General features: G+C 38.5%; 1 protein-coding gene across 5 annotated transcripts in view; it reads right to left on the reverse strand.

The window, feature by feature from the left end:
• Window positions 1-4,028: 4,028 nt before the first annotated feature.
• Window positions 4,029-22,947, reverse strand: part of LOC141942737 (uncharacterized) — a 65,149-nt gene continuing 46,230 nt past the window's right edge. For 2 of the 5 annotated variants that reach the window (XM_074866621.1, XM_074866620.1), the window contains exons 15-20: window positions 22,790-22,841; window positions 19,011-19,122; window positions 13,855-13,938; window positions 12,214-12,337; window positions 7,101-7,191; window positions 4,029-5,979 (exon numbers count right to left, since the gene is read on the reverse strand). In XM_074866621.1, the coding sequence (XP_074722722.1) occupies window positions 5,905-5,979; window positions 7,101-7,191; window positions 12,214-12,337; window positions 13,855-13,938; window positions 19,011-19,122; window positions 22,790-22,841 (538 nt within the window). In that variant the 3' untranslated portion in view covers window positions 4,029-5,904. The other 3 variants (XR_012628734.1, XR_012628735.1, XM_074866622.1) reach the window with 3 other exon arrangements.

Genomic DNA, 22,947 nt, shown 5'->3' on the forward strand with positions numbered 1-22,947 from the left:
GGTGAGAGGCGTGCGGGGAGCGCCCGCCCCGACCAGCGGCCGGGCTTTATTGGGGGGCGCGGGGAGCCGACACGGCGGCCCCCGGCCCGGCCCCAGCGCCCGCGGGCCGGCCCCTGGGGCCGGGTGCCCCCCGCGGCTCTCCCCCGCCTCCGCCCAGGTGGAAGGGCGAGGAAAATCGCGCTCCGTTCGCCCCGGGGAGCGCAGCCGGGGGCGCCCCGGGCCGCAGCCGCTCCGTTCGCCTTCCCCCGCTCATGGGCGCTGAGGGGCTCCGGGCGCCCCCCCCCGGCCGCCGCCCCGCGGTGAGGGGGGCGAGGGGCGCCCGGCCCGGGGGTGCCGGGGTGCTCGCTCGGTGGCGGGAGCCCGAGGGGAGCGGAGCGGTGGCGCCTGAGAGCGCCTTTCTTCCGCGGGGGAAAACAGGTCTGCGAGGGAGAGAACCTAAACTAACGCGTCCGCAAGGTCCGCCGGCTAAGAAAGAGTGGGAAAAGGCGGCGAGCCGTTCCCGTGCGTTTTCTCTCATGCTAATCCATTATGTAAATGACTAAATCCTGGCAACAGCGCCCACAAAAGAGCAGCCCTGTCAGGTCAACAAAGCCGCCCCGTCTGAGGCTAGTAATTTTCAGCAGCCGAGCAAATGCCCGCCCCCTCAGGAACTGCGGGATGATGGATGGGACAGACATTCATCTTACCTGGAAGATGACAGGGCCCGGAGAGTGGCAGGGCAGGGGGCTGCAGCCTTTCCCCGAGTCCCCGCCGCCTCGCCCCGACTTTTGTTCGCGCCGCTGCCGCTCCGGCTGCGGGGGGGAGGTGGGAAGCTTTCGCCTCTGTGAGAAACTCGGAGTGGGCCGGGGCGGGGGGGAGCAATGCTGGAGAAGCATTAGTTTGTTAGAGCATCTTCCCCCGAACCCAGGCTCTAAAGCTGCCAACGTGCCTGATCCATCCTCCTGCAGGGTGTGGACACTCAGGGAAACGTCGCAACATAAACGATGCCAAGTACAAAAAAAGGGAAGCAAGCAGAGGAGCGCTAGCATGTAACAGCTTGGCGCCCTGCCGCAGGCAAACGCTGTTGAAACAGCAAGTTATTTTTCCCTCCTCAGTCACTTTAAACCTGAGAGCCTGTGGATCAAGAATGAAATCCCTAGTAGACCACCCTCAAGCTGTAGAACCCCTCTGGTCACACCAGCAAAAGAGAGAAAAGGTTCATCATCCCTTTTCTTTCCATCAAGGAACAACAGCTCTGGTATGAATAGAAAGGCAAAGGGGATGTGAAGGACGCAGCAGGTGAGAGCCTCCTACCACCATGGATACTAAGTTCAGGCAGGATTTTGTTCACAGGAAACATCGATGAGGCTTATCAATGACCCAAAGCAAATTTTCCACTCCTCAGTGAAGAAAATATTTCAGGAGAGCAGTTTACGTCACTGCTTGCCAACAAAAAATGATGGCTGGTACTGCCCTCCTGCCGCTTCCTGCTCAGAGCGGAGAGCAGCTTCCTGGGGAACTGAAGATTATCCTCACCTCGCTTGGTTGCTGATTCCAGGCCAGAGCCCCAGCTCTTCCTACCAGAGTGTTCAGGCATTTGGGATTTTTCTCTGGAGAGTCTCAGCCAAATTTTTATGCAACAGAGGCTTAGCCCTGTCAAGCCCCCTACTTCAAATTGTGTCACTTACAAAAGAGAAAATACCTTATAGATGTGGCTTATGATGCTAGTAGGAACCTCATGGATTAGGCAGCAGCTGCACAATTATGTAATTTTCAAATCCAGGTGTTTAAATACATTTAGAAAGTTTGAAGCTTTTGCTACTAGTAAGTAAAAATGGGGGGAGGAGGGGCAGCTTTTCTCATTTTTAAGTAGTGTATTTTTAAGGAACAGTGGAAAAAGAACATATTAAAGCCTCTCATCGTGATAAAGGGTCTCACCCATTTGGTGATGGTCACAATGGCTGGTCCAGAGCTGGAGCATCGTGCCACAGCCAGATGACTTGACTCCACAGAAAGTCCTGGCACAGAAAGGTTCCCATCTCCCTCCTGCAAGGGTAGAGGATAAGCACCAGTCCTGCCCTGTGCTGCCATCTTAAGCCCCCCCCCCCTTCCCCAGAGCTGTCAAGGGGGTGTCTGGATGGTCTTTGTTGAAATAGGTGTTAGATGCTTCAGTCCTACAGTTCAGATCCCTGCCCAAAGGAAGGGAGAGGAATTCAACTGAACTCCCTGGCAGAAACAGACATTTCCCAATGGGATCTTTTACTTGGAGGCATCCTTTGTTTGCTTCCTTAATGCCAGTTAGCTTTAATCCCCAAATCGCCAGGGTCCATTTCAAGTAAATCCGGACAGGAAACCAGGATGAAACCTAAGACGATGACTCAAAGTCTTACTGCATGGGAGAGTTTCAAAGAAATAAGGTGAGAGGTGTGACATTGCTGCAGTGTAATTTCCTCATTCCCGAGGCACTAACGAGCCTCCCCTCACCCTGCCCCCCAAAACCACTCACTCTCAGGACCCCAACCCCAACACAACAAGCACAAAAGACATGACACAGCAGAGGTCTGTGAAACGGCTTCGCTCCTCCAGCCAGCACAGGTACCAAGCTCCAGCAAGTGACTCCACCCTGGCAATGATTCGCCACTACCTTGCAACTGTTGTGAGCAGCGCTGTGTGCAAAGTGCTTCATACCAAAGTCGTTTCTGAATGGAACCATTCAGATTCTTGAATGGCAAGCTGCAAGCTAACATTTTCTGCTTTCAGACCTTAAAGGCTGCACTCCTGTTAGTTTCAAACTGCCGTGATGCAAAACCAAACTTAAAAGGTACACTTACAATTATTTTTCCTCTGCTCTCAATGGGAAAAAAACCACCCTGTATTTTTAGTGGAAAAATGGCTTCATTGGAGATGGCGAAACTGAAAATATACTTTGTGCCTCAGTCTGGCACATCCTTTATCTTGGGTCACTTTTGTAGAACAACTTTTGTACCTTTAGTACACAAATTGCAGTGGGAAAATCACTTTGAAATATTAAACCAGCAAACACTGACAAAGTACCTGGACCATTAGCTGCTATAATTTCGTGACAAAACCCATGATTTATTTACCATGAGTTAGGTGAGATGCAGTAAGAAATCTGTAAGAGGTAAGAGAATGCAGCCTTTGTTTTATAGTGGAGATGAGCCACAGCACAAAAACTTCTCAGGTAAGAGGTGTGAACCAGTTTCCATTACATTGAAACTCGTGTATTAGATGGAACCTTATTTTATATGCTAAGATTTACTATTTCCATCCTGCTCTCACAGCTAACGCAGCAGGGAAAAAGCAGGAAAGGAAGAGTAAGTTCTTGCCTGTATAAGGAACAGCCCTGGTTTAACAAGCAGGCAAGATGCATTTAACTGACTGAAGTTAAACATACTGACTGCACACATGCTCATATTCAAGTACAATTTACATTTTATCAAACCTTTCTCAATTACCGTTGATGAAGAAACAAATGCAGCTTTAACAAGCTTTCGGGTCAGCTGGGACTGCAAGAACAAGTACAGGTTCATGAATTCGAAACATGTTAAGGAGGTCAAGGAGAATAAAATATTTGGATAGGGATTTTTGGAGGCTATAATACATAAGAAAAGTATCTGAAAAGCTTGATTTGAGCTGGTGCACTGAAAGAAATAACAGACAGAGAACATGTTTGTGAAAGATGGTTTCACAGCATCCAAAAGCGCAATTCCAGAGATAAAAAAATAACGCCTTTGTATTCCCATATCCAATCCATTTGAACAGTGTACCACTCTTTTCAGCAAATTACAGCTTCCATTGTAGAGCTGTAAATGGCCAGCTCTCTAGAAAACTGTATCATTTACTTTTTCAGTTTTTGTATTTAACAAAGACTAGGGACAGAACAGACAAAATCTGAAGGAAGAAGGGAACCAGCAAGACAATGCATGAAATTGCAGGCAAGTGAAACAACCCTAAAACAAAGAACCTTTGAACTAAGTATCACTCTCTTCCAGTAGAAAAAAATAACATAAACGACTAAAACAAATGTATACTTTATAAATGTCCACTTTTATTCAAAAATTATTGCATATGCATTTACAGTTACTTAAGCAGCATACTGAGTGAACTGCAAGTATTTACTGTAGCCTTTTTATCCTTTTTAGGTTTGCTACTGGGGTCTATCACTTTTGCTTTATTTCCTTTCAATACCTTTGTCTGTTTTGCTAAACTAATAGGCTTCCCAATTATTAACAGGAGTTTTCTAACAAACAATGACTGTAAACATAGTAAAACCAGCATGACATTTTCCCTTTGAAGTTATTAAGTTGGGTATTTTTCTGCAATGAAGTAATGACTCATTTTTTACAACTAGACTAATCACGCTGTATACACAGATAGTACTTATGACTCGCTAAGAGAATAGTATGTTTAGATGGATAAAGCATTCACTTATGATACCTTCAATTCAAATGAACAATACCACAGAAAAGGTGGGAACAATTCGTTGTATAGTCCTTATTAGCAAGCAAGAGACTAGGAAATTAATAACAGTGGTAGCACAGATTGAGATTTAGGAACAACTAACATAGTTTTGGTGGCAATTAAAAAATACGTATTTTCATTTTATCTGGTATTAGTAATGTCTCATTTTGGCAGCACTAAACAATTAATACAGTCTCCCCAAGATAAAAGAAAAGATTAATTTCTGAATATAAAATGCCTGAACATGCAGAATAGTATTTCTATGGCTTCTGCAAAGGAAATACAGTTACTGTGCCAGACTTTCCACCTTGATACTGTCCCAGGAAGTATGATACGATTTTAAGTCTCTGCTTAATCAGGTGAAGAAGTTTAGGAGCATCATAATTTGAACATGCTAGTCATATTGTGCAGGAAGGGAGATGGGGAGGTGATAAATGGGAGTCAGAAGACAGATGGAGCACACTGCATGCAACATGGTATTCCTTCACAGCAGGAGACAGACCCTTCTGTGAAAAGTTTGTGGACCTTTCTGTGGGACGGGCAATGCAAACAACAGTCAAATGAACTTAATCCAGGCTGCACAAAATGAGGACTTAACAGCCCTGAAACAAAACCAGGTATCCCTCCACCACCTGGCCCTGCTTCCTTCCTGCCAGGATTGCGCCATCACAAGAAAGCGCGAGCAGGCAGACTAGCTCACAGCAATCTCCTTTCCTCATCTTCAAATTTATTCCCATGTCAAGATCTGCGATTTACTATTAGTCAGTACTTTGAACTGATGGATTAATTAGTAAGAGATGTTGGAAACTGTAATAATAAAGTCTGTCATTAACTGGACAAAGTGCTGGAGGTTTGGTGGACCACCACCAAAGGTCAGCATTTACGACCAGTCACTCTATAACGGTAACAATTATTACTTTTCTTTATTACCCAGTGGGGGAAGGTGTTCCCCAGTACCAGACAGCGCTGACTTCATAGCAGTGCACAACAGGTTACCCAGCCTCAGTCTATGCACAGGACAAACACAGCTCACAGAAGCTCAACTGTATCGGTCCATTTAATTTTCAGATAAAGACTGAGAGAAGGAAAAGAGAGATGGACTGAGCAGGAGGTGACTTCCATCTTGGAACAAAGATTATCTTGTTTCATAATTAAATGTTATGTTGCAATTTGATTAATTCTATTTTACAGGAAATAAATTAATTCTTCATCCAATGTATTATCTAAACAGGAAATGTTATCAGTCACAGACAAAGCTATTAGTCTGGTATTACTCAAAACATTTGCTAATCTGTGCCATATAGCTAAATCTCTGAGAGATAACTGTCACTAATTTCTAGTCTTTGACTTTAAAAAAAAAAAAATATCACTCAAGAAGCCAGTTCTTGTTTATAGCATGTTTTTATACCACTCAGTGTTAAAAGCATATATATTAGACACCTGTTACTCTATCAGCGATTTTAAATCAGGAACATTTTTTATCTGGAAATCCAGCAGCATCTGTCCAAGTGCTTTGCCCTGTAAGAAAAAAAAATCCAAACCAACATTTTATTTTACTATCTGAATATACCACCTTTGTAAATTAAGTTCTTAAAAATGGTTTAATAGGATATTTTTCCTATAATCAGTGTAAGAATTCAGTATGTTTTGTGAATTTTTTAAGTAAGTATATGTAGACATAAATACTCAACAAATTTTGGGTGAATTTTATCAAGCCTTGGATTGCAGGTTATCCCAAGATGTATTTACCTTTTCCATTTATTTGATTTACTCACTCCTGAATCAATATAATTAAGTAAAACTACACAGTTGAGTTTTCAAGCTAAACCTGAACAGATTGAATAGGTTCTTCAATTTGGTACCTAGTGCTAAAATAAATTTATTTTTGGTTCAATTCTGCTGATTAATACATAGCATCATCTTATTTTGTCAACAGTCTTCTTGACTATGCTGAGATTATTTGTACACTTAAGCATTTCTCAGCCTATGGTGACAGAACTGTGCTTTTCTGTAGCCATAGGATTGCCACATTAAGGAATCTCATCTCCAGGTTTAGATGTTTCAAACATTTAATACTCAAACTGTACACCTGCAAAAAAATGTTACTTTCAGATTCACATAATGTCATCAACACGAAAGATCTCCTATCCATCTATTTTTCAGATTTGCATTAATCATCAGTATTTTAACTACCAGAGTCACAGGCTAAGCTAGAGGAGTTGTCATACAGTTAGTGGTTCCTGTACATACTAGGAAACACTTAATCGGAATTGTCTAGTAAAACTGCATTCTCCAAAACAATGACAGCCTTTTTTAAAGGCAATTTTGCTGGTGCATCTAAAAACACAGGTAGCACATCGCAAAGAGCATAACTGATTTGCAGACTCTCTTAATAGTTCCTTGTACACATCTTTTTCACCAAATATTCTAAATCAACTTTCTATGTTGATTTAATCAACCCTATGTTGTTTTCAAACCTTAGAACAATTAAGTAGCTAATGTATATTAACAGGAAATTAAAAGGAACTAAGAAGTTAAAACCAAACGCTTACAGTTCCAGCCCAAAAGTTGGTTATAGAGACTGTGTAATACATAGTTATAAGAGATAACTACATTAAAATCAATGCTTTGATACATGCCTGTGGGTCACTTCTTAGGGATGCTATGCCACCACCACCAAGGGAATTCTTCAGAACAAAATTTAATCCATGGATTCCTGGCAACTCATATCTGTAAAATAAAATCTACACATTGTGTCTCAGGAGATTTTGTAAGAAACACTTGTACAGAACATCAAGCAAAAGACAGCATGCAAAAATTTCATGCTTCTGATGCCATCCCACTGCTAAGTCAAGCCTAAAAGTTAACTGGAGATTAACGCATGGCCTTTCCTGACTTCTTGTTCCTTCCCCTTACTCCAAATCAACAGCCCTTAGTAGTTTTAAAGTAGGACCATGAAGTAATCATTCTCCTCTTACTCAACTTCAAAAGTCATTCATTTCTAATGAGGTTGTTTTCTACTTTTTTTTTTTTTTTCCTAAGAGTTAAAGCCCCTATAGAAAGCTCCGTAGGCAAGAGGTTCAAGATCCAATATGAACTCAGAGAACCCAGTGGGCAGAAGGAAGCATTTTTATTATTTCCTAGTTCTGATACTGAAAAATATAATCACTTAATTCCTGGAACTCACTTTTGCTAACAAAGGCTGCCAGCTAATTGGGAAGTCATCCTCTTTATTACTGAGAAATAACTGAGCCACTAGGTCAAACTCTTATGTACAATTTTATAACAAATGAAAAGTAAAGCTACATTTCAATGCTTTCTTGGAGTCATGTACTTTGTTCAGGTAAAATTTTATTTTAGTGTGACAGACCTATGTTTCTGTTCCATTGCACTATAAGCATTTTTCCATCCTTGCTTTTGACTGGTGCAGTTCCAATTTGGAAACTTTTGTAGAAGTTTGGCAAATGGCTCTGTGGTTTCCTAACAAAGTTGTTTCAAATTCCATAAATAGGTCTACCGTATATTTCCATTTGCCTCTCCTTGCACAGTTTTTCAGTGTTTTGTCATCTTCCTTGTATTCTTCTTGTTTTTCTTTGTTTTTGCCTTCCTCCAATATTTTCTTTGTCTAAGGACTCAATAGCTTTCCTTTTTTCCATAGGAAAAGAACTTAATCAGAACATCAGCAAGACATGAGGAATAATGGAAGAAGATGATACCCAGTTCTTGCTCTGTTTCCAGATGTTTGACTACTGCAATTTAAATCACGCTTCCTCCAACACCACCTATTTTTCTGCAGTCACCTATCTGATCTTCATCTGTTTGGGACAGATTCTTCAAATCTGTCCTCTGAAATAGCTGGAACTTCTTGTAGTGCTCTTGTACTGCTGATTTTGTCACTCTGAGGTTTATCTTTTTCAGCTCCTTTTTAGTATCGTGAAAGTTACAGCTGTTGCTGATATTCACAGCTCTGTATGCCCTTGTAGCTTGGGCATACGACCCAAACCTTTCATGGAAAGAGATGATTCTGCTGAGTGGCCTGGCAAACATTTCAGTTCTCGTTATACTCTTGCAAGCACCAGTCATGGAGTGTCTGCACCTGTTTCCCAGGCAAGGAGTTTTCACTGTTCCTTCTATTCTTTCATTACCACACTCTATTTTAGTATTAACAGTTGTTAAGAAGAAAACTGGTGTTAGCATTCTGTTGACCTCCCTCGAAAACTAGCTGCTTGGCAATGTTATCACGCTTCAAGGCAAATTCATTGGGAAGGCAGGAAAGTTCAGTTGATCCAACAGTGCTCTACTAGACAACAGGAATATGAAGAATAAAGCAATTTCCACAGTAACTCATCTACATAATTTACTAAATTTAATATCATAATCAACTACATAGTAGGATCAGAGGACCCCACAAAATTTTCAACTAAAAAACTCAATAAAAATTACCAGTAACCACATACCATGAAAGCTAGAGGTCACCCAAAATACTGCACTGTAAGTTTTATTCTGAAAAACTGGCAAAGACTTCAGGCAGCAAGCAATTTCACAATTGGCAGATCTCTCCACAAGAACTAGACTAATGGAATATGTATTCCAGAAGCTAATACCTCAGCTCTCAAAAGAAGTTTCATGAAAATCAATCATTTAAACAAATCAGGAGAGAAATTGAAGACCATACTAAAGCAGAAGCAAATGACAAAAAGGGTGGAAGAATTTAATTTCACTTTCTGCAGTAATTCTGGCACAGAGAGCATGTAATATAAGCAACAGATCTTAATTTGGAACATTGCTGAATGGCACATTCACTTCAAGTACTTTGAAGAAATATTTACAGTGAGATACTCTAACTAAAAGAAGGATTAAAAAATAATATATAAAGGTCAGCATTTTCAATATTTTAAGGCCTGTCAGAAGCATCTGAGCATCCAGAGTATTTCCACACAAAAAATACACTCCCACAATTAAAAGAAAAACCACTATAACTATCATAATAGTTTTATATTTTATAATGTTAAGCAGTAACAATACATTAACCAAAATGTTGGCATGCACTTACCCAGCATAATTAAACAATTGTGTTTAATTAACTGAGATCTAAAGGAAGAAAATATCTAATTGTACAATTCAATCTAAAGCTTTAAGAGCTGCTTTTAAAAAGCACAGAAAACAAACAAACCCTTCAAAGAATATTAAGTCTGTGATAGAAACAAGTAAAACAAGGAAAATTCACTGTTCTAGCTGAACTCATATGCTTATGCACAATGGGGTGCCTGCTTAACTGCTTCCTTTAAAGTGCTATCCGTACATATTCAAAGTAGTCAGGTTTCCCTGTGAATTTCCCGCTAAAATGCATGGAAATAATAATGGTACAAAAATATTTAAGGCATTTAAATCAAGGAAAAATATAGGATTCCTCCTATCAGAGGAAAGCAGGAACTGAATCAATAGTCTTGAAGAGGTGTTTGCACATGAGATACATTATAGAGAAGTATTTTTTCTTCCCCTATAATAAATATATGTACAAAGAAAGCAATCTAGAAGCATCAGTATCCATGTTGCTTGTTCTTCAGCTCTTAGTAAAAATATCCCATAAGAAGAAATCAATTGTCACTGTTTTATTTCTGAACATTGGAATGCTCTCAGAACATAAAGATAACCGTATTTCAGAAGATGAAACAAGCAAATTCTCACAGGATAATTTTACTATCCTTCTTAAATGACTGATCTAATACCACTAACTGAAAAGTTTCTTATTCTGTATTTTAAGATTATCAGATGTGTTAAGAATGTACTCTGCATAAGGGGGGAAGCAATCACGTAAGCTTGGCGGTTTGGGGCATGGGGGGTGAGTTTGAAAGACCATCTTTTGTTATTATGTTACCTGAAAATCTGGAAGTTTTCAAGTTTTCAGTGTTCTCTATCAGGATAATCCCAAATTTTCTGTGTTTAGTACACCTGTTTATTAGCTTTAATGAAAATGGAAGGCAACCAGCTGACAATCTCTGTTCTGTAGTGAGGCAGAGCTATATGGTTGGTATGATTTTTGTAGCAAATCTAATACAGATTTTTTTAATCACTCATAATTTAAATAGAGAAAATTAAGGAAAATGAAAGAGTAAGCTAGCTGTTTTTATGACAGTTAAAACTAAAAAATAAACAAGTAATTTAAAAAGAAACTATACAATCTGAAGCACATGAGCATAATCCTTATAATCCTAAATACTTCCACAAAAGGATTTATTCTTTTTACCCAGTAGTTTTTCAATTCACTCACAGAGCTCCATTATCACATCATTAAAGGAAGCCAAGCCCAGGAACAGATAATCTAATTAATCAAAATAAATTGGCTTCATCCAGACACAGCAAATTTCAACTTTTATTTTTGAACATAAACAGCATTAAAGAACAACAATCAATCAGTTTCCAGAAGTATCATTAAGAGGCATGACATTTTTGATTTCTTCCCTTCTCTGCTGTTTCAGAGGAAATTCAATTACATTTCTTGGTATGACAATTTATTAGATACATGTATTTGTTAGCACTTATGAAACAGTGGGTGAGATCTGCACTGAGCTGCTTAGGAAGACAAAGAACAGCACTTGCAACTCAAAGATCAGGGGTTAAAATAACTCCAAGCTCTCTGAGTTCTGAGCTGCACCTTTCTGACTCAAGCTCTTTGAATAAGCAAAAAGACACTTAACAGTTTATCCATTACTCATGGAAATACATAATGATTTTGACAGAATCTCCATATTTGCAGAATAATTGACTTTGTAACAAAGCAGGTTTTAGAAGACTGAATGGTATGTTGCAATATTAAGCTTTTGTTTGTTTTTAAAGAGAGAAAAAGGTTTAAAATCTGTTGACTGTTTTATTGGACATCCTTAAGAGAACAAGCCATTTTACCTCATGCTACAACAGTATGTGTCTCATTTGCCAGTCCCCAGGAAACACCCTAAGCATCAGCTGAAGATACCATGAAAACAAAAAATGTTACGTATGCTGTCTGCTGGCAGAGCATGTTCTTTTGCAGATGAATACCAGGCAGAAGTGTCCTGTTTAGGATGTATTCTCTTCCATATTTTAAAAAGGGAAATTAGCTGTGTTTTTTTCTTTAAATTCTGGCTTGGAATAGTGGCAAAAAGTGGGTGAGAGTGGGGTACTCAAAAGAAATACTTTCTCTAAAGTGAATGAACTTCCTGAAGATTAAAATGTTTTGCAGAGATAGGGATAGATTTGTGATGCACAATCAGGTAAGTCTGGGCTCCAGTCTATCTATATTGGCTGTGTGAATGTCTTTCAGGTGGCATTTTAAGGATTTCAAACTCCCAGTTCTGTAGTGGCTCTGAGGCCTGGGAAGCTTCAGTTACGAAGGCTCCTGCAGTCTCCAAATGGTTCAAAAACAATGGAAAGATACATTTCTCAAAGGACATTAGAAGTTACTTCTATTTCTACAGACATTCTGTACTGGAGCAAAACAAAGAAACAGCCCCAACACTAATATGCTAATTCTGGGAATTTAAATGCCTTCACTAAATGGATTCACTGCCTTTGTCCAGCTTCAGGAGAAGCCCAAGTTCATGTTTTTTTTCAATGACTATTGCTCATGTTGTTATTTAAAAAGATAGATATATAAAAAAATACTGAAGACAATACACACAGGTTTGCAATATTTATGTTAACATACTTTAAGATAACTTCTGATACCATCATGTGTATCCACTGTACAACTGGACCAAGCAGCAAGCTACTCACCTTCTTACTAGTTCTTCTTCAGGTTTTTCTTGCTCTAAAAGGTGTTGGAAGTACTTCTCCAGGGCTTGAGCAGTTAAAGTCTTCTTTAGGTATGGATAGTAGAGGGGATGCCGTGCTATCACACCTGTTAGGTGTAATGGGTGTTAGTTGGAATAGAAGCTGTTAAAACCAATTTGTATTTATCCTTTCAAAACTGATTTGAGATCCTCCTCTTAACTGAAACTGTACATATGGATCCTCTTTAATGAGCTCTTGAATAAAAAACAATAGTAGAACAGCTTTCCCTCTGTCAGTAGGGAGGTAGTAAGGAGCATGACATGAAAGAACGCTCCCAGACTAAGCGATTATTGGACTTTTTCTGGCTGCAAACAGTCCCCGAAAGACACCTAAAGAACAACAACATCACAACAAGCAACCCACAGGAAGTTCTCTTCCCCCTAAATGGTTTGCAAGGCTTAGACAAGTAATTGCAATTAACGATAACAAGGCATGCTCAGTGACCAAAGGTTTGGTCCTTGCCCTACTCCTTGCATGAGATCCTGACGTGTGAGAAATCACAATTACATTTTTATTGCTGTAAATACGCTTTCATAAACTTCAGATAACTTTATGCTGAAGCTGAGGTTCCACAGCAGGATCAAGAGAGCAGATTTGTGTCACAGGGATCTTTTTATCTGTGGACTTCAAAGCTAAATTAATCTTAGAGGTCAAGTTTGTTGCTGTTATTGTTGTTCCTTAATAAAGCAGTAGTGCCTTTGTATCTAAGGAAGTCCATTAGCTATGCATCATCATGATTTGGCAATGCTGCATTGCAAGAGTGGTCAACCATAGGGAAAGAAAAAAAAAAAAGAAAAAAATCAACATTCCTTCATTCTTCAACCCAAAAACCAGTTTCACAAATAAGAACAAGAAAACTATATTCCTAAATATAAATGAACAAAATTAACCAGTTTTAGCATGACAGCTAATAGCAAATCAAATCCCAAACGCACCTTTAATTCATACTGAGCTTTGAACACCACACGCTCTCATCTTCCAACAAGTAAGAGAGCCAATTGTTGCATGCAGAAGTAAGGAATAGAAGGAATTATTAAACAATGCAAGAAGCAGCACAATCAATGTAAAGAGACTGCACACTGAAATACACCATTTGGATTAACAATACAATAAAAATGTTCTATTACATGCAAGAACACTTTGGTATTTCTTAACACTGTCAACGTTTTAGCCATATACATGTTACAAAATTCATGTATAGAAATATTATGATCAGACAACTAAGAGATTATATTACATAACACATACACATGAAGGAGCAGCAACTAATGTGTAAAGGAAAGCTTAAAAAAGCATTTCTTAACTTTGGGAAGCTTGACTTTGCAACCCTTTTTTTGTAGTATGACATGCAAGTGTTTTTTCTTAGTACCTCAGATTTCAACAGCTGCTAAACAGAAAAGTACAGATGTTTCACTAGTAAAGATCCTTGGTTTATGTGCATTATTTTTTGTTTCAGCATAGAGACAATTAAAAAAAAAATCAAGTGATATGAGAGATTTCAAAAAAATTAAGAAGAGCACTTGATACGTAAGTCTTTATATAAAAATCTTACATCACTTCAGAAAGCAAGAAAAAGAACAATACCTATGTTTGCAGAGTTGCCTTTGTCTCCACTTCTAGTATAGGCAAGATCTTCTAAGCGGTAAGTATGTGGACCACTTGGCAGATCTATACAATATAAAAATGAATACATTTTAATGATAACTACAAATAATAGTACATTTTGAAGAAGTAAATGTCATTTTAAGTGCATACTTTCTGAATTGTTTGTAGTACTCCTGAAAAATATTTCCAAAGCTTTCTTCCCACAGGAACACCTAGAGAACAAGAGATGAGGCTGGGGGCCAAATTACAAAACTGATCCTTCCTGCTCTGTCTCCCAAATCCCTTTTACAGCCAAATGCTGTGCCAGGCATCCCCTCTTCCACCACCCTTGAATATGAAAATTCATCTTGGTCTTCACAACGTGGTATCTCTGAAGGAGGCATAGCAGCTACTTGTCATTTCTTGACTAGCTGACAGTTTTTGTCCCCTTAACCCACAGATCTCTCTGCTTCCAGTGCAGGTGAAAAATACATGTAGTTGCTACTGTCCTGAGAATTCTCTAATGTCTGTTTATTCTGATAATGTCTGTATAAAACAGTCACAGTTTAAAATTCCTTTTCAAGACAACACATGTGTCTTGCTTTCATACACACTGTTACAACAGGTACTTGCTCAGCTGCATAGAAGAAACCCCAGATTTCTTTTTCAAATTACTAATTTTGTAAATATCTTAGTATTATATAAGAAAAGGTCATAAATAGTCATAAAACCACACTCTATAGGAAGCCAATCTTAATTTTTTAACTTGTCAATGTCTGAGTATTAGACTTGCAAGCAACATAAAGGTTGTTGCGCTTCACTGAACAAAGTTCATATTAAGTATTATTTTTATCCATTTACATATCAAAAAAAGCAAACCCACTTCTGCCCAAGTCCAGAAATGCAATCTTCTGGGATCCACACAGTTTGTACGTGAGGTCTGATGGTTGTTACATAGCACAGACCTCTTGCAATAGTTGATTACTAAGGGTAGTATGCCGTCACCACCTAGTTTCTGTTCCCCAAAGCGAGAGATGAAGCGCTCACTTTGCCTCTGAGTTTCAGTTATTCGCTGACAGCAGCGTAATACTGAACTTGAAGCATACGTTATATCCCAGTTTTTCAGCAGTGAGAATCTAGTGATTTCCAGCCAGTTCTACTTCTGACCCAGCTTCCCCTAGGGCTACACCAGCTCTCCCGGCATCCCTGGCTTTTCAGTCCCAGCATCTCTAACAGACTCACCCACGCTCCTGACTGACAGTAGACTTCTCACCCCTCAGTTGCCCTCTCCTCTGTCCCCTTCTGTCGTTTTCTCATTCTTCTGTGCACAACAGGCAGCTCTTCCCCCCTCTCTGCTCCCTGGACACCAGCAGGGGGAACAGTCAGAGCAGGGAAGCCAGGCAGACTGCCTTCTGTCACAGCTCCTGGTGCAGCAGCTGCTGGTGGCAGCCACAGCAAACAACCCACAAATGTCCAAAGTTTTGGGTTTGTTTTTGTTTTGTTTTTTTTTTTTAAAAACACACCAAACAATTCAGTCCTGGGCACATGCTTTTCACAGAAAATTGTAGTCTACTGTGTTAAAAACTGTGAAATTTAAAGGAACTGAAGAGAAGGTCTTGTAAATCAATTATGTTGGACAAAATTCACATTGCGAGATAATGCAAGTTGAAAATGCATCAGTCTATCTTTTCTGTATTGTTATTGCTTCTGCTGAGGATATCAAACTATTGTGCGGGTTTTGCTTTTAATTTTAGGGAGTAAGAGACCCAATACTAAAAATGTTATGCTCTAAACGCTGGCCAAAGGCAGACTGTATTAAGAACTGTAACTATACCAATTCAAATTCACAGTCAAGATAAATGAATGTTTAAATTATGCTTAAAAACCAAAATCAACACTATGGTAAGTTCAAGTATGATTTAAATTAAAGTGCACCTACTGCTAAGGCACAGGTAGACACGTACTCTGTGAACTGTGTCAGGTGATCAGGTAAAGCCAGCCCCAGCCAAATCACCATTACCTTCAACTCCTCCCTGCCCACAGAGAATTGCTGACTCCTCAGACATGAGCCAGGCTGACCTAAAGAGCTTTAGCAAAGCTGGGTAAGGAAGAGACTATGTCCAAATCCTACTGGCTGCAGTTTTCACTGTCGCTATCAGAAAGGGAGGCTGCACGTCTATGGCAGCGGCAGCTGGACAGATCCCAGAAGTTCACTGGGGTATGGGGTGGGAGATACTGCAGACAACAAATATGCCTCACTACAACATGACACATAATTTGTATAGTGTATCTTAGTTCACGATACTTATTTGGTTGAAACAGGTAACGTTTACAAGAGTAGCTTTGCTGGCACATCTGAGTGGCAATAACAGGGAAAACAGTTACCAACAACGGGGGGGGGGCTCACTGCAGCAACCTCTTCTACTGGCACAGCTGGATCAGAAAGGGAACACCTACCCACACCCCAAACAACATATCAGCGTTAAACTACTTTAAGTAAGACCTAAAGTTTTATAACATATATTGGGTCGCTGTCAAAGAGCTGAAAGAGTGGTTATGGTTTAGTCTGGCACACTGTTTCTTCACTGTTAAGTACATCATGGTAGTACGAAATTTGGAATGGTCAAAGTATACAATGAAAGAGTTGACACAGGAGGTTTGTTTTGAGCTTAATGCTCACAGCATTTTCCATGTTTACTTCCATGAAAATGCAAGCTGAAATGTGGCATGAAACTTGGCAGAAAATATTAAAGGGTGTATTTATTTAATTGGGAAATATTTTTGATTAAACATCTCCACTGAGAGAGGACCTGAAAAAGTCCAAGCTAAAGCTTGTTGTTCATTTTGGACAAGACTACCACACTTCATACACCACAGAAATAACATTATTTTTAATAATTTAATTCAATACACAATTCAACAAAAACCGTATTGCTTCTTCAAAGGCTGAAGTATGACAACGTTTAAATTGTATAAGCTGCAGAAGTCTTTTCTCCAGCAGACATCTCACACAGTCTCCCTTTAAACAAAACCAGTTCAAGACAGTGTTCTGGTGTTCTCATTTATTATTACCCTAATTGATTTATCTTTCATGATCTGTTTATCAGGAAATTGTTTTATTTAATAAACATCTTAAATCTACAAAAGAATTCCCTCCAAAGCTAGGGCAAATGGTAATTCCCCCTCCCAGAACCACATCTAGCAGCATTTTTGAAATCCATTTTCACATATTTCTCTTATCTAGTCAAAGACAACTAACAGTCCCTCACACTTGAGATAACCATGAAACTAAGAAAAATACTTCCCTCCTTACTAAATGCTGACAAAAAATGTTTAACAGAAGTTACTCCTTTTACAGTCTAATCCATTTGACTATTTCTCATCCATGCTGTCCATGCGTTAAGCCACAGAAGTAGGTAAGTATTTAGTCACATACAGAAAACATTTCTATTTACAACTAAGAGCAAAAGTTTAGAGATCTTTCTCCGGGGAAACAACCAGAAGAGCTCTGCTGTCCCTCAAAAGTGGGGTTTTGCCAGAATAAAGCCTGAAGAATTCAGTACTTAAATGCTGATGTCAGGCATCTCAAAGTTTTCTCAAATGATAAGAAGGCAACAGGGAGTCTAATAGCTTTTTCTTTCTCCAGTATTTAGCATTGTAATCATCTTGGGAAAAAAAAAAATGCCAGGACCTTTGCTAACCCTTTTGTTAAACGGAACAATTACTTTCTATTCCTTAACTCGCCCAGTTTGATGGTGCAAATCACCCACTGCCCTCCTGGGAACTCCCAGTATCAGAGACATTCTGGTGTAACATTAGATTTGCAACAGACATAAGAGCTGAAACCTCAGAGTTTAACTTGTTTCTGCGTGACACATACAATCACTGTGTTGAAGAGGTGTTTGAATAGATGGGGAAAATGAACTCACACATGGCAATCAGGCATCCACTATCAGTGAATTTCAAATGACAATGAACATATAGTCATGTGTGTATTTCTCTACATGATACAGAACATTCCCTACTAACATAATTAGTTGTTACACTATTTCAATACCAGTTTTGAGAAATACTACTCACCTATGTCTGGAATTCAGAATAAATCTTAACATAATGGTGCCTTCAGAGCATTAATATTTTGAGTATACACAAACTTAAGCACCTGAATTACTCTTTCAGCATTAGTATGTTTTTAGAAATATTTCTAACACATAATCTTTAGGTACAGTCACCTGCTTTAGATTTGAAAATATCTATCCACAGCTTTAAATTAATTCTCTCATTTTTCTGGTGAGCAGGAATAGGGTAATGAAGATTCTGTTTGGACTAAAAGGGAATTACAAAGTGTGGTGTATGTTAAGAAATACTGTATATAGTTCTGCCATTAGAAAGAATATAAAAGCTTTCAAGTGTCTAGCACTTCCAATAATCTGTAACCTAGTACCTAGCTTGTATGAACAACTCTGATTGAACACTTTCTTTCAATAGCAGACATCCTGACCTGCTCCATTCAGCTCACCGGTTTGCCCTTCTCCAGTTTCTTTTTTTATTTCTGCAGAGATTTTGGTTAGACAAGTCTAACAGCAATGCAGGAATTACCATGCTGGATCATTAGCCTAGTGGGTTTTCTTTAAAAGTCACCAGTTCCAGGTTGATCCCATTCTTGTTCATTTTGTGAACGCTGCTGTACAGAATAGGGCCAAATTTTAAATTATCTAAATGCTAAGCATTCTCTAAGTCTAACCTTCATTCTGAACACAACTATTTTGATGTAAAGTAAAACCAGCTATTTCCAGGATTAATGAAGTAAGACTGCAATATACTTTGAAACCATGTTTCAATTTCAAGCCAGCATTCAATTGTCTTAAGTTGTGTTTAAGGCTTAAGCTTTTTGAATATCAATTTACTTACACATTTGTGTAATCTCAAAATCTCAAAAAAAATCTCAAACACATTTTATACTGTGTGATGCTAACCTCCTTGATGCTAACCTCCTTCCTTCCAAGAAAGTAGCTTAAGTGTTTTGCAACAGACTTAAAAATAAAAATATATAGTGCAAAGAGGTAAAATATATTTCACAGACAAAATCTAGCACATGATTTTTCCACGACAAAAGATAGCAAGTGATACATTCACAAATAAAAAGATGAACATACCTTTCAATTCACTGCTAATCTTAGGTGGATCAGATGAAACCACCTCATCTGATGTAAATGTAAGATCTTCCTCAAATGTCTCAACATGCTGCCCATTTAAAAATAGGTTGATCTGGAAAAAAAAAAAAACATTTTCAAACTGTCAAATTAGAAATCCAGTGAAATGTGAATAAATAAAGCATATTTTTAATTAAGTATTGATCTGGCACATTTTCAGTAACAGCTTTACAGATAAGGTTCTGTCACTCCCTTTTAAAAAGTCACAATAACAATACTGATCCATTATAAACCTAGAAGAAGTCTTTGTGTAGGTAAAAAAAGGATTAAAATCAAAGAAATGTTCTATCCAGTTGGGTATGTTATAAAGGAAGACAAATGTTGGGGAATGGCTTAAGGAACAGGGACATGGCTCCTTAGACGACTTGACCACTGGCGTTTAGCATGACTAGGCCGCACTCAGCTTAAGTTAGGCCTCACTTGACATAAGTTAGAACATAAGAAAGTAGGACAAGGACGGAGAAACCTTGACGAAGTGGTAAACAACTTTTAAGGCAAGGAGCCAGAGAAAAGAGGATGTTGCACAGGATGTGAAAACCGCAAAGAGGTAGAGATATTATAATGCTGCTTCTTAGATATCACCAATTAGATGATGATACATATACATATTAATGTGGAGGGAGATAAAAGGGATCGTGTATCCAAATAAAGTTGGAGCTTGCTTATTATTCATATTGAATTCGTGCCTTGCTTCCTTCACTCGTCGCAGACAAATATCTTTCTTTCCATCTCCCTCTATATACAGCAGCACTACATGAAATTTTGTGTCACAACTCCTGGCAGTTGGATCCCAAAACTTGAAAGCTCCCAGCTCATCCATGATATAACCCCCTTTTCTTCTTAATGTCATTGTCCAGATTAATGACAAACTTCTCTTTGGATCCTATATTAATCTTCAAATAAATTTTGTGAAAGCAACTAACTAATAAAAAACAAATACTGGGTATTTTAGGTTTATGTTGATATGAAAATATGAAATAAAAAAATGCCATGCTGTTCATCTTGCATGAGTTCTCCCTACCCACCCCCCACCAAAGAAATCTGAAAAAATACATAGTGATGTATACTATCTCATTAGCTGATTGGGCTATTCACTTAAGATGTAAGCAAAGGCTTCTCTGGTTAAATCATATAGCACAATCATGTAGAAAAATTAACTGCATCCATTTCATCAGTACTGGAGGACTCCCAGTACTAAAGACTCAGACATACAATCCGGTTACTCTGCCACAACAAAACAAGATACACCAATTTAGCTGCAGCAGTTATCAGTGCTCAGCTGTCAGTAAATGCAAGATAATTCTACTCAGCCCTCTTTCTTAAGTTTGTTCTTAGAGAATAGCCAATAGTGACAAAGGCCTACAATGCTTACACAAGAGGAAGATTAAAAAAAATAAAAATATTTCAGAAAGCTGTTCTTGCCTTCAGTAGGTTTGCTGGAATTTTTTTCCCCAGGGAAAAGTTTTATGTTACTTTTTAAACATGAAAAAGTACACATGGAAAATAACTACTGTTTGCAACTGTAAAACCACTGGTGATTTATGATAAAATCAGGACAATTGCACAAGAGCAGCGAAAACAACAAACGAGATATTGAATCCAAACTGACACCTAGAAAGGTGTTACCAAACAGAAAACAAAAGAACCCACTGTGGCAATGTTAACATATCTGAAAATCTCCTTAGGGCGTTTTTTTGGTTTTAGGTCAAATGCTGAACTAGAGCAACTAGACTCTTTGTAACTGAACTTCCAATCTAGAAAAGCAGTTAATTCATACCTTCCTTACTCTGTAATCTCTAGCTAGACCACCGTTAATACATGGCTGAAACGGTGAATAAAGAACTTGAATCAGTTACACCACACTTTTACGTAACCTTTAATATTACTTCAGTACAACAATGATAGGTCACGTGGCATTTTGTTAATAGCATCTCACTGCATTCGTCAGATCAGTAACACACAACAAGGATTCTGATTTTCTGTATGGAAAAGAGTGGATGAGACACTGCCTTCTTTCCCTGCTAAATTAGATTACTATTTAATCTCAACAGCATTTTACCAAGTCTGGAACATAGTATTAATTAGTAAGTTTACATTTAATTTGATGAACAAAACAGTGGCAGGCTAAACTTCCATAAAGATAATCATTTTCTATTAAACTTGGCAAAGACAAGCCATTTGTGTAAACCAAAATGTGACAATAAAAATAAGCATTTGAACTTTAAATGACAAGAATGGTGAGGGTTTTTTAATGCTTTTCCACTATGCATGGTATATAAACTTAGTTTTAATAATTAAATGGCACCTCCTCTGTAAAATTAATCTTAAATTATTTCCCACTAATGTGGAGTACTACTCAAAGAAAAATGTAACATCTGGGCTTATTTATGCTAAGCACTGTATGCATGTTAAAAAATGAAAATGAAAGCCTTTTTCTGAAATGCTTTGAACACTTAAATTGCTTGCTGATAATTGTTTTATAAAATTATCTTTTTAATCAGTTGGGTTTTTTGTTTGCATCTCCCCCCACCTTTTCACTTGCTGCCTGTACTCCTAAGGCTTCCCTTCACCACCCGAAGCAGAAGCCTGTCACAATACTTATGGTCTAACACAGACCAATGTTCTGGCCTTTAGCCACTTTCTTGACAGTGAATGAGTGAGAAAGCTCTTACTGAGTGAGAAGCATCATTATTAGACGCCTTGGCATGAGATGTATGCAACAGCTACAAGTCAGTTAAAGGCCTTGGAAAAAGAAGGGCTTATATACAGTTTTGTCTGCAGTCTCCAAAGGATAAATTAAGTATCTGATGGCATTCAGAAAAGCAGAGACCAACATTTATAAATCCAAACATTTTATGTTTTCAGTAAAACCAGTTTCTTCAAGTTAATCTTGAAGACTTCAATCTAGACAGAGGTACACATGTAACGGAAAAGAAGCAGGGCTCTAGCTCAACATTTAATCTTACACTGCAGTTTCTCACCTTGGACTGCCTAGTCATCTGAACCATAATTCCTCAGACTGAAAGAAACTATTGTTATAAACTGAATAGGGCCACATAAATAGATCTCATTTACAGGCTCCTCCATGATACTCATCACAATAGTTACACAGGCTTTCATAATTTTACAGTTTTTGTGACACAGGCAGGAGCAGAAATTACTGCTCCTATTTTTATAAACAGGGTATTTGGAAGGAAAAGGCTCAACTCTCTGTTAAGGTAAAACCTGGGTGAATCAGGATAAATTCACTGATTTTAATACTTAACTCCAGTAGCATATACAAAATGTAGGTGCCCCAAAAAGTCAGAAGATGTGTCCAGGCTCACAAGATTGATGTTCAACACTGAACACCCAATTGCCTTCTCTTTAAAAGAGGGACCATTAACTTTCAAAAAATATGTTATTTTCACAAGCACTCTGCAAATGCAGTAACAACAATTCAAACCTATAATTCTAGGAATGTAGAACTGAAAAAAGAAGTTCAGTTTTGATGCAAGATATTTCAAAATTCACAATAATTAAAATGCAAGGGTGGCAAGCTCCACTGTTGTACAACATTCTGTGTGAATAACATTAGTCCCTGGGAAAGTATTTTTTTTAACCAAAGTTACCAGAATACTTTGCAGTTTTAGGACTCAAAGTCACTGGAAAATGCCAGAGTCAGCAGAATTTTCCAAATTACTTCAAAGAGAACAGAGCACGCTTTAAGCAGTAAGCCTTACCTGAACATTGCTTTTGGGATAATAGAAGAAAAATGGCTTCAGAACTGGAGACCTAGACACACCAAACAACAAGCATAAATGCATTTAAACAGAAACTAATGAAAAAGTCAGATCATACATCTTTAGACTATTCATACAAACATCTGGGAAATTAAAAG

Source organism: Strix uralensis, chromosome 4 (genome assembly GCF_047716275.1).
Source record: "Strix uralensis isolate ZFMK-TIS-50842 chromosome 4, bStrUra1, whole genome shotgun sequence".
NCBI classification, from domain to species: Eukaryota; Metazoa; Chordata; class Aves; order Strigiformes; family Strigidae; genus Strix; species Strix uralensis.